This window comes from Sceloporus occidentalis, unplaced genomic scaffold, assembly GCF_023333645.1.
Source record: "Sceloporus occidentalis isolate IW3139 unplaced genomic scaffold, rSceOcc1.0.p SCAF_1, whole genome shotgun sequence".
Classification (NCBI taxonomy): domain Eukaryota; kingdom Metazoa; phylum Chordata; class Lepidosauria; order Squamata; family Phrynosomatidae; genus Sceloporus; species Sceloporus occidentalis.
Genome location: NW_028316981.1, coordinates 55,097,347 through 55,110,262, shown reverse-complemented (window position 1 = coordinate 55,110,262; position 12,916 = coordinate 55,097,347). Strand labels below are relative to the sequence as shown.

At 40.5% G+C, this 12,916-nt stretch overlaps 1 protein-coding gene across 1 annotated transcript in view; it reads right to left on the bottom strand.

Moving 5' to 3' along the window:
• Positions 1-12,916, bottom strand: part of KBTBD12 (kelch repeat and BTB domain containing 12) — a 68,200-nt gene that overhangs the window by 16,846 nt on the left and 38,438 nt on the right. The window contains exon 5 of the mRNA XM_089497396.1: positions 478-675. Coding sequence (XP_089353522.1) covers positions 478-675 — 198 coding nt within the window. The remainder of the gene's footprint in view (positions 1-477; positions 676-12,916) is intronic.

The following is a 12,916-nucleotide window of genomic DNA, read 5'->3' as shown; positions in this document are numbered from 1 at the left end:
AATAATTGTGACGTATTGGAGATAATAGTGTAGTGATTAATAATCAATAATTGTGTGCTATGAAAGAGGCAAAGGATATTTTTCTGCCTGAGGCACAGCAGGAAATAGTACCCCTGCCAATACTGGGATGCTTAAATATACAAGGTCATACAAATGACTGTGCCATCTGGGACAGGGAGGAATCTTATAGGCCCTCCTCATGCTCCTTCAAGTAATTTCTGACTTATGGTGACCCTAAGACAGTCATGGGGTTTTGTTGGCAGGATTTCTTCAGAGGAGATTTGCCATTGCCTTCTCCTGAGGCTGAGAGAATATGACTTGCCCAAGGGCACCCTGTGGATTTTCATGGCTGAGCAGGAATTTGAACCCTGGTCTCCTAGTCAAACCGCTACACAATGTTGGCTCCCTTTAATGGCTCATAAATAATGGGATTGGATGGCCCATTTTAAACATAATCTCTGTGGCTTTATTCAGTACCTGCTCCACGAAATCCTCCACAGATATAGAGCTTCCCTTCCACTGCACCAGCACAAGTAGAATTAGTTCTCAAAGACAAAAGAGGATAAGGCATGGGAGGACCATCTCTCCAAAAATTTCTGTCAGGGTTATAAATCTCTACTGCATCAAGACACTGACGTGACTGTCCTCTATCTCGACCAAGGCAGCCAATCCCTCCTGCAGAAGAAAACAGACATCAGTGAGGACAGAAAATTTAGAGAAACACATTCATATCAATAGCTCACCACAGAAGGCTGCAAATAGTTGAAGACTTAGGAGATTACAACATGTGGCTTTTAAACTGCAATTAGATTTGGGGAAAAGTGGCTTTGGTGATACTTATTGCATGTCCTCACCTCTGACCCAAATATGGTTAGGGCATCCCTTTTCATTGACAGTAGAAACTCATCAATGAGGTCATAATTATGCTAGTCCCCAAGTGTGAAATGTCACTGCTGGGGCAGCTGCAATATTGGCAGCCACATGGTGTCAGTGTCCCCATCTCTTCCCTTCCCCCTCCTCCTTGCTATTGCCAAACAGCCTGGATGCCTTTATTTCATTTTATTTTTCTTATTTATTTTTTTTAAAACAAATCCTTAAATTACAGTAGCAGAGCTCTGGAATTACACAAAAAAGTGAAAATAAAAATAAATTAAAATACATTTTTTACAAAACAAGGCATGCTGGGTAGGGCATAGGACATGGAGTTGGGGTTAAGAGGGAGACAGGAGAAGAGTGTGATGGCTGCAGTCACATGATTCTGGAGACATGCATTAAAGGCTGTAATAACAACAGTATAATTCCATATTCATTGACAAATGCAAATGAGATGAGAACAGTGCTTGTGCAGTAAAAGCCCTTACTTTCTAGTAACCGAGTTTTACTTTTCTTTTCCTGAGTCAGCTTCATGTTAGCTTTGGCATCTTACTCTGTGTTCTCTTTGGAAAGGCAATAATGCAATATCCTACATACAAGTACTTGACATAGAATGGTCATCTGGGCCTCTAGCCTTTTAATAGTTGTCTGCAAGACAGAATTTCAGCAGGTGCCAAACAAAACCTTTGGGGAGTCTACAAGCAGGACAAGAGGAAAACAGATCCGTCTGTCTCATATTGCCTAACAACAGGTACCCAGAGGCATGAGACATTTCCCAATTCCTCATCATTATTTGGTTATTTATCACTTTCCTTGTGCCACATTTCCTGCCCTTAAAAAAAATCATTATCATAGTTGTGCTAATGCAACTCTCAGCATGTTCCAATGAGCTCCCTTGCTGCTGTACCACTACAACAGTAGAGTGCAATGGATTAAAAAAGAAAAAAGAAGAAGAAAAGAGAAAAGAGGGAGATGGTGGCAACCTTCAAGGACAGCTTCACCTGTAGTATACCCCATGCTTCCTTCTACCTTCCCTACTAGAAATAAGGTGAGAATGTGTGGCCAGGGCAAACCTTGGGTAATCATGCTATGATACACCCCAAAGCCACCTATTCCTTAAATGAGGATACTTACAAAAGGGATTTTTCACACCATGAAAAATACCTAAAACAATACTACTCTTTTAGCTGACACATGGATTAAAAAAATGGGATTAGAGCCCCCTGTGTGTGAAAGCCATAGCATGAATTATCACTACAATCCATAGGACTAAAAGTAACATGTGAAAGGTGGTTTTACAATCTCACAAAGATTGCTATGGTATAACAAACCCCTGGTGGAATAATGAGCTGGTATGAAAAGGCCTTCTGATATGGACTGGGGCCATGTATCAGCTATTTGCTTTTTAAAAATAACATGGCCTCAAAGTTATGTTCTATCAACAGTACTAGATTTCTCATGGATGATGTCAGGAAGTAAATGTCTTTCACTGTACAAAGGGATGTTGTTGCACATTTGAGACTAACTGAGGGGGGGGGGGAGATTGCAGAAGGCTCATGCTACCAACATCCAGTTACATCATGTCTCAGTTAAATCTCAAGTTGCTACCTTGAAGTCTCAACTCAGCCTCAGCAAGATATTTTCAGGTCAAGTTTCAAGTCATGGAGCCAACTTTGACAGGAAAAAAAGAGGAGGTGGTGGTTGTATGTAGGGGGTGGGTGAAATTTCAATAACTAGAAAATCAAGAAGATATGCATAAAGTTAGGTAAAAAAAATTCTCAGAGGGGAACAACAAACAAGTAGTAGGCCTGAAGTGGAAAAATCCTTCTAAAGCTTTTCAAAAGCTGGAGAAGGCTTATCTGATGTGCAGCAGGGACAGGTTGCCAAGTGGACCTTAACCCCCACCTCTAGAGCATTACCTAACACATTTCTGGATAAGCCTAAGTCAGCAAGTTGGTCACTAAAAATATCAGTTACGAGTAAAGTCAGAGCATCATTGATTTCTGAATCGAGTCTGAGTCGAGTTTAAGTCGAGTCATTAGTTCTACAGAAGGCTGGCAGAGGGATTCTAGTTCATTTCCTTCAAGGAGGAAAAGGCTGGTTTTCTTCTCCATGTGCTTGTGGTGAGATCTCACCTTAGACTTTGAACTATTGCATTCTGGGAGTCACTGCTGGGGGTTGAAGCCCCAAGGACACCCCTTTCCAGGCTGCGGGGAAGGGGCCTTTTGCTGCTTCCCCGCAGCCCAGAAAGCGGCGGATAGGGGCCTCAGCGGCTGCCATTCTGGCCGCTGAGGCCCCGATCCGGTGGGGAAAGGCGTGCCTACAGGCCGCCCCAAAGGGGCGGTCTGTAACGCGCCAGTGGCTCCTTTTCATCCTGGAGAGGAGTGACCAGTGGGGTCCCACAGGGCTCTGTCCTGGGCCCAGTGCTATTCTACATCTTTATCAATGACCTGGATGACAGAATTGGGAGCATACTTATCAAATTTGCAGATGACACCAAATTAGGAGGAATAGCTAATACTCCAGAGGACAGGATCAAAATTCAAAATGACCTGAATAGACTAGAAAGCTGGGCCAAAGCTAACAAAATGAAATTCAACACAGAGAAATATATGGTACTGCACTTAGGGTGGAAAAATGAAATGCACAGATATAGGATGGGGGATACCTGGCTGAATGAGACAACATGTGAAAGGGATCTGGGAGTCCAAGTAGACCACAAGTTGAACATGAGTCAACAGTGCGATGCGGCAGCTAAAAAGGCCAATGCGATTTTAGGCTGCATCAATAAAAGTATAGTGTCTAGATCAAGAGAATTAATAGTGCCACTGTATTCTGCTTTGGTCAGGCCCCACCTAGAATACTGTGTCCAGTTCTGGGCACCACAATTTTAAAAGGGCATTGAGAAACTGGAGCACGTCCAAAGGAGGGTGACTAAAATGGTGAAGGGTCTGGAGACCATGTCCTATGAGGAACGACTTAGGGAGCTGGGGATGTTTAGCCTGGAGAAGAGAAGGTTAAGAGGTGATATGATAGCCCTGTTTAAATATTTGAAGAGACCTTGTGGTCTCTTCCAACTCTATGATTCTATGATTCTATGACTTTAATAAACTTACTCTGCACTACAATGATGGTAGATTATAGTAACTAAATTCAACATAAATTTGCCAGTGACTAAACCTAGCCGGGGAAATCCACAACCTTTAAATTGCAGAGCTGAATGTGCAAAAATGACTGAGAAAATTCTGCCTCTATGCTACTGTATACAATACAGCATAATGAGGACATCAGTGGGTTATTACAATTCTCTTTAGTGACCAGTTTAAATGACAATCAGGTCCTCAGATGGCTATAGAAAGGCTTGCTATACAACAGCCTTTCTCTCAAATATGCTCTGACATTAATAGAACATGAATTTGGAGAGAGAACAAAACAGATGTTTATTTAGCATCAACTCTAAACACTACAACACACTGTAAGTCCATTATCTGCACAGGGCCATAGCTTTTCACTTATGAGGGGGGCGGAAATGAAGATTCATTTTTGGAAGCATTAAAGGATTTTCCAGTGATGCAGTCTCATTTTGTCTGTTCAAAGGATGATCCTTTGGAAATTTAGGATTTAAAAGAGGTTGATTTTTATACGTAAGTAGTTCAGCAGCACTGATGGACTTATGATGTGATACAAAGGCAGTTAGAGTAGAATATATAGAAATATTTCCATTCATTTCTCTCGACTGCAGTTAAGGCCACAAACCCAGTTGTCAGAACCAAGCAGGGTAGGTCAACTGAATTAATGTGAACTTGATTAGTCAAAAGATAATTATTTCCTTTGATTCACTGGGTCTATTTCCACTGGAACTATCAACTGTATCTAGATCACAGATTCCAGCAATAGTTATTTAATAGGCAAAGTATTTATTTTCCTAGGAGTTTTTGTTTATGAAGTGTTCTGAATCTGTATCCTGTACTGAATTTCTCTGCTAACATTTTGACTGACTGTCATATTGAGGAGGGAGCTAACTTGTTTTCTGCTGCTTCAGAGACTAGGACGCAGAGCAATGGATTCAAGCTACAGGAAAAGAGATTAGGAGAAACTTCCTGACAGTAAGGGCTGTTTGACAGTGGAACAAACTCCCTCGGAGTGTAGTGGAGTCTCCTTCTTTAGAGGTCTTTAAACAGAGGCTGGATGGCCATCTGTCAAGGATGCTTTGATTTAGATTTCCTGAATGGCAGGGGGTTGGACTGGATGGCCCGTGTGGTCTCTTCCAACTCTACGATTCTATGATTCTATACTTCATCATTCCCACTTTAATTGATTTTCTATGACAAGGGGGAAAGGCAGAATACAAAGCAAGAAAACATGGGGAGATTACCAATGGAAGATGAGAATGTCTGGACCACCCTAAAAATGTATGCTTGAAGCATTTCCTTTACATTACAAAACTATGGTAATTGCTTGTCAAGAACCCATTTTAACTGTTTTTGGGGATTTGATTTTTTTTTTAAAAAAATGTCAGTTTAGAAAAAAATATACTATTTAAATGCACCCTTTCGAATAGTTCTCAGTGCAAATGACATTTGTCTTAAATGTGTGCTTCTATGGAGAAGTTCCTCTGATTCCAGAATACCTGCCTGTTTTCTGTGACCCAAAAATGCCATGACAGAGAATATCTAGCCACAGTATCATTCAAGTCACAACCGCTCCATCCCTCTCTCCACAGTCAGTGCCTGGAAAATACAAAATAATTGGAGGGGAGCAAGATCAGGTGAGAGCAATGTTGTCAGTAGTTTCATAATGTACCATAAGCAGTGATGAGGAAAACCCAATATAAAAGAGCAATCTTGAGGTCCTCTTTTGCAATCATCTGAGTCCCAGAGGTTTCTATTGCAATTACCTCTGTATTCATAAGTGAGAGGAAGTTCAGCAAATGCCCCTAAAACCAGTGAATAAAACAGGTGAATACTCAAGGGAAAGACTAAGCTTTTGTTCCCCTTAGGCTTTGTCTTGTTGCTATGGAAGCAGACAACTCCAGCCTACATCCTAAGAACAGATATTATCCCCAGTTAACAGCAAAAAGGAACCCTGGGCAGAAGGGTTTTCTACCTGCCACAAAAGGCCCCACCTGGACAGCAGTGTTGAATACAGGGAGGGTCCCTCTTCTGCAAACAACTGTCCAAGAAATTGCTCAAAGACAGTTGTTTCGGATTAATAACCATCAAAGGGAAATGTTCTCTATACAAGCTCTGTATCAAGACTTTTTCTGTCCCTATTTAAATTGACAGGTCTCCTATACCTATTTTACTCAAATAAAGTGTCACCTCTTCCTTGGCAATCAGTGCAGTTCATCATACATCTGTTCTGGTGGATCCATATGTCCTCACTCAGACTCATGCTTCTGTTTTGTTAGGGTAGACAACTGTGGCAGGTCTGGGGGGCCACTGTTATGCCCCAAGAGCCTCCAGGGGCCACATGGATTACCTAAAACTAAAAGTTAAAAAAAGGAACCTTGAATTAGCTGGAAGTCCATGTCTGGTTCTCAAAAATGAATATTTTGGTGTGAAAAAGTACAAGGAGGTCTTGCAACCTATTTAAAAGGCAAATGGTTGTACTTGAAGGCTTCCAGGTGCAGCAATTCACTCTTTAGAGCCAGAAAAACATCATTTGGGGGATTGTGGAGATGTTAAAGGCCACAAAGACATCCTTAATGCAACCCTTTTATCCACCCTTGTGTTGTGTAAATGATTGTATTGTCTCCAACATGGAATATAGAATATTTTATTGTGGGGAAAAGACCATTTCCCTCCTAACATGCTTCTAGTTAACAGCATGAGCTTTCATAGACTTACCGTATATACCTAACTATAAGTCAACTTCATGTTTAAGTCAAGGGAAAGTTTGGGGGCCAAAATTATGGATTTTCATATGACTCATGGATAAATTGAGGATAAAACTTAGGGGCATGTAGCAAACAATGTAAAAGACAACGTTTACTGTCTTCATACAGAAATGTCTTATTCAGATCCTTCTCAGCCCAATTCCTCTTAGCACCCCCTTGAGGGGAAATACCAAAGAGGTGCCACCACTGCCATTTTTCTGCCCAAGCATCCAAAAAGGCAAGAAGTGGCATCATGGTGGAAAAAGTAGAAGGGGCTGGTGATTCTTTTGGGTGCTTCCAGGATGGAGTAAGCTCTTATCTTTTGCCGCGCTATGTAGAGATGGTGATCTATGCCAACCTGCTTCCTTTGACTTGGAGGACCTGATCTCCCATGTGGGACCAATCTATCCTATCACTGTTGATCTCATGGGTGGTTATTTCAATCTGGCTGACTGTCATTTCAGTGTCACCTCCTCTGACAGTGCCCCTCCTGGGATGCCACTGACTGACTGCACAGCTTACTGTCTCTTCCTTTGCACCTGAAAGACAGAGGCAGACTTGCTTCTTGCAGAGCAATTTTACAGAAGAGTGCCACCAAATTTTGCCCCATATCATGGCTCTGATATGGGATAGAGACTTTTTTAAAAAAGAAAATTTGGAATCCAGGCCAGATGATGGTCTAAACAGGCAATGGATGGCATATTTACATTTCAGGAAAACCATGGTGAAACCAGGGATATGTCAGCCCTATGTGTTTCACATTATACAGTCTTAGCACTTTGATACTACTTTCACTGCCACGGCTGCATCCCAAACAGTCATGAGATTTGTAGCTTGGTGAGGTGCTAGAGCTTTCTAGCACACAATACTAAATATTTCATAAAACTACAAACCTCAGGGCTCCATAGATGAAGGCAGAGCAGTTAAAGTAGTATCAAAGTGCTATAACTGTGTGATATGAAAAAGACCTTGATCAGTAAGCTGACCAACATACATAACAACCTGTGCCTCCAACCTACATTTCTAGAGCTAAGAAATTATCTGACCAAAAACTATAGTTTCCAAGCATTTTTAAAAAATGCTCAATCACTTGTCTATTTTCCTACCAGTTTCTATATATGTAGCCTTAAATTTCATGTCAAATGGACACTGTAACAACTCAGTCTTTGTTGATCTTATTATTTTTATTACTGCTTTGCATGGCTGTTAAGATTCTTTTTAATGAAAGAGAAGAAAAGGGGGAGAAACTCCCACAACAAAGTACACTTTCTGAGGAAACAAGAAAAATATTATGTCCCCCTGTCTGTTCAAATAATTCACTAGTAAATTGATCTTTGGACTACACAAAAGGTTTAATAGTTGTAATCTTTCATGTCACATCTCTGTTTAACTGGCCCTTAACAGCAGTCAACCAGTCAAGACTTAGCACATATATTGCCCCCTCATTGTTAGTAAGCCATTTCTGCATAACAGGCTTCATGAAGAAATAAAGGAGAACCAAAGACAGACCTGGCAAGCTCTTTCAGAACTGACAAGGGAAACTGTTTCCATTTGGCACAGTTGGGCTATGAAGGCTGCAGCAGTCTATGTTATTGAAAAGTAAATCCCACTAGCGACATTAAAATTCATGCCCAAGTTAATGTGATTAGGATGGGAAGATAAGTGTGTGCCAAGCTATACATTTTGCATGGCAAGCCTTTTAATAAGAATGAGAACCAGCATGATGCAGTGTTTTGAATGTTGGACTAAGACTCTGTGAGACCAGGGTTCAAATCTCCACTTAGCCATGGAAACCCACTGGATGACTTTGGACAAGTCACACAACCTCAGAGGAAGAAAGTAGCAAACCTCCTCTGAACAAATATTGCCAAGAAAATCTCCTCGTAGATTCACCTTAGTGTTGCCATAAATTGGAAATGACTTGAAAGGAAACAGCAACAACAAAACACCCACACCTGCACAATCCCAAAACTGAATAGTATTCTGTTTGAGAATGAAATAATTTATCACAGCATTTACAGGAATACCTCAGTTAACAAACTCTCTGACAGCAAAGCTCCCTTTACAAAGGCTTGTTACATTCACCTAGGGGTGCATCTACACTGTAGGAATAATGCAGTTTGACATCACTTTAATTTCTGTAGCTCCATCCTATGAAATCCTGGAATTTGTTGTTTTACAGGGTCTTTAGCCTTCTCTGCCAAAGAGTGTTGGTGCCTCACAAAACTACAAATCTCAGGATGCATTATTTCTACACTATAGATGCAACCCTAGTCCTACTTTCCCCTTATCCCTTGGCTGGCTGAAAGCTTTTTAGCAGCTTCACCATGGAGAGGATGGTGAAGGAGGACTGGAGCAAAAGCATGTCTACAGTAAACAATGCAATAAGCAAAGCCTGAGCTGGGGAAAAGTGAGATTCTGCTCTAGTCAGCCCTATTGTAACTGTGGAGATTATCACACAGAGGAGACGGATGGGAGTGAAGCGGGATGCTCCCGTTCTTATGCAACTGCAGGAAGATTATCACACAATGTCCTGTGACGCTGTGCTCATCCTATCCTTCACCCATCAGTGAAGTGCCTTGGTCCCATACTTTTCATTAACGGTAGTTTCCCATTAATGAAAAGTGACAGGACCATGGCACTTCACTGATGGGAGAAGGATGGGATGAGCACAGTGTTGTGGGACATCATTTGATAATCTTCCCACAATTGCACGATAAGAACAGGAGCATCCCACTTCACTCCTGCCCTTATCCTCCATGTGATAATCTTCTTTGTGTACCTGTCTGCGACAGGCAAAGTCTTTATTTATTTTTATTTTATTTATTTATGGGGTTTACATCCTGCCTTTCTCCCAAAATGGGGTTCAAGGTGGCTTACAATAATTTAAAAGGATAAAACTGAAACCTTAATTACAAAAGTTAAAAATAATTAAATAATATTAATATTAAATCATGAGTTAAAAAACAGCATAGTTACAACCATTTAAATAATAATAATAAAAAAACACAGTCTAAAACCAAAGATAAGCCGCAGCTGCCCTTACAGAGCCTTTGCGAAAACAAAAAGAGGGAGAAAAGGGGAAAGCAGATAAGCCTGCCTCAATAGCTCTTCCCAGCATGTTAAAAAAGTATAGATCTGAACTTTTGGCCAACAAATATAATTTTTTTAAAAGTGGGGGCAGGTGAATGAAGAAGTCATCCCTGGATGCATTTGGGAAGATATCTTCAAGTGGTCTCTACTGTAGGTATATGATGTTTTTGTTTTCTCATGGAAGGCTTACCTGACTCCCTCCCCTTTTTTTCCCACATGCTCATGTTGATAGTTTCAAACAAAAGTTTGCTTTTTGTGTGTTATGTAGGAAGAAAATTTTACCAAATTTTCTGTTAAAAAAATTATCATGTAGAAACACATCTCCTTTGTTAACTGAGATATTACCTATACTGTTCCATCTCTGGCAAAATCCTTATCCTAAATCCAGTTACTAGTCCCAGTTAAAGTTGATCCACTTGAAGCAAAGGGGTTTACAGAAGTATTACTTTACCATGCAGCAAGTCATTCAGTGACTAATCCTGTTGGGAACAGACATTGTATTTAGGCTTCTGATTTTACTGTGAACAACAAAAAGCAAAAATGAGCTGGTTACCCTATTACACTTATTCAAAAGGCACCCTAAATTAAATATAGAGGTAAGTTGACTTTAGAAACAGTATAATTTATTAAAACAACCCTTCATACTAAAGCAGAGAAGCTAAATAAAGTCGCTTTCCACTTTCTCCTTATTATAACTTTTCCTTTCCAGAGAAATCTCCGGATACCATTTCAAATAAGTATTTTATGAAGAAGATATGCAGAATTTAATTGAACCTCACTTAACTGTTTAAAACTTTAAAAAGAAGCTCTCAGCAAGAGCTCCAGGGAAAACTGGATTTTAATGAGGTGGAATTCCAAACTGAGGAGGATAAACAAAGATTCTTTGATTTTCCAAGTCTTTTCTAATAGGATTTCTTCTCTAATTCCTTCTGCATGTTCTTATTTATAAAAATCAGGGATTGCATAACAGGCAAACAATGCAGAATGAACACCCTTAATGGTGAGGCTACATCCCTTGCTGATGACTTATATTTCACAAACTGTCATTCTTCTGGAAGTGTTTGAGCTTGTGTCCTTGGCAAGGCCCTTTTCTAATTTGTCCATTACTGGTAATGAGTTTTTCACAGACTCAGCTGTGAAGGTTTTTTTTTCACTTTTTTTGCTTTCTTCTTCTTTTTTTAATACAAGAGATTAAAATGCATGACCTCAAACAGTGCCTTCCCTCATCTGGGTTTCTTCCAAAAAGTGGCTGAATTCAATTGGCTCTGTCATTAGGGACACAATACCACTCTTTCTTGGGCTTCTGAACAAATATAGTTATGTTCCTGGGAAAAATATGGAAAGAAAGAGCTACGATCAGTCAAAAACTGCAAATAGAATAAAGGATTTAGAACTCAGGAAATGCTCTTCATTTCCTTCAAAAGATTACTTGCCATTTAAGTAGCAAGGAGGTCTTGTGGAATTTTAAGACAGCCAAGACAGGAAACTAGATCAAAGGCAATGCACAGGTTCCCAGTTAATAATACTACCATATGCCAAAACATCCTGAATTTGGTTGGCATATGAGGACTCACATACTGGATCATATTTCTGTCCTCCTATTCCTCTACCTTATATCCAAAAGTAGCCAAAGTCTGAAATCTTGATAATAAGATTAAAATAACAACATAACAGATTGCTTTGAAAACAGTTAGCGAGGTCAACATAGACCACCAAAGGGCAGTTATTAGAATTGTTGTTTCAAGTTGTTTCTGACTTATGATGACCCTAAGGCAAACCTATCATGGGGTTTTCTTGGCAAGATTTGCTCAGAGGAGGTTTGCCATTGCCTTCCCCTGAGGCTGAGAGAGTGTGACTTGCCCAAGGTCACCCAGTCAATTTCATGGTTGAGCCAGGAACTGAACTCTCATCTCCAGAGTTGTAGTCCAACACCCAAACCTCTATGCCATGTTCATAATAAAAACATGAATGTTGCATGTGTACCTTATAGATTTTAGACTGATTTGAGAGGAGATTTAGTTCTTTGCACATTCATATAAAGTCATCATAAAGAGCCTAGAAGTAACTCCATTTAATCCAGAGCCTAAAAGTAACCAGCCACACAAATAGTTATTTGCAATTAATTCTTTTCATAGGACTTTATCACACAGGGAAAATCGGGGGTTTAAACTGTTATTATCCTGGGAAAGTCATGCGATCGCGGTGAACATTTGCACATGACGCTGCAATTAAAGAGGATTTAGCCCAAGAATAACCAGGGAATAACCAGCAACACATCATTCACAGAAAAATCCCACAGCATAACAGTTTAAACCTCCAATTTTGACCTGTGTGATAAACTCTCCAGTAACTAACATTTAACTGCATCACATTATCATTGTAACCTGAGGAGGGATAACAGAACTCCTTCTATGGTTTAACTATGGCCTAGGACAGACCTCCCGAAAAGGGTGACCTGCTGGTGGCTTTTTTTCCTCTGGAGGGAAGCCGCAGCTGCCAAACCGCACAGCTTCCCTCCAGTGGAAAAAGAACCCGTGAAAAGCAAGTTCTTTTAAAGCTGCAAGGGCAGCGTAAGAAATGCGCCACATGCCGCTTATGTAACAATGGCGGCGCCTGTGTACACAGGGCACCACCATTAGCCTTCTGTCCATACTAGGTTTAGGGACCGTGTGGTTGCCACACAGTCCCTAACCCTAGCATCAGCCCTGGTACACTGCTTATTGGTGGTATGTACTGGGCCATAGTCATTCAGGTTACTTTTATAGTTACAGGGGTGTGGAGTCACTAAATGGTGGAGGGGGGAAATCACATGATTCATGCACTGACCTGTGCTACTTTCTTAGAATATTTAAAGGTGTTTTTTTTAAACCATGGAAAAGAAAACTATTTTAGTTGCTTTTGAGGCCAATGGAAAATAATGTAACCCTCTGCTGCCTCCAAGTATTAGAATATGGAATATTCTCTGATGAGGTTAATTTGGCTCTACTTATCTGTTCCTTCCATAATCTAAAATGGTGATCCTGTCCTCTAGAACTAAATTGCTGGAGAGAGCTAATGTTGGACAGAGTGGCA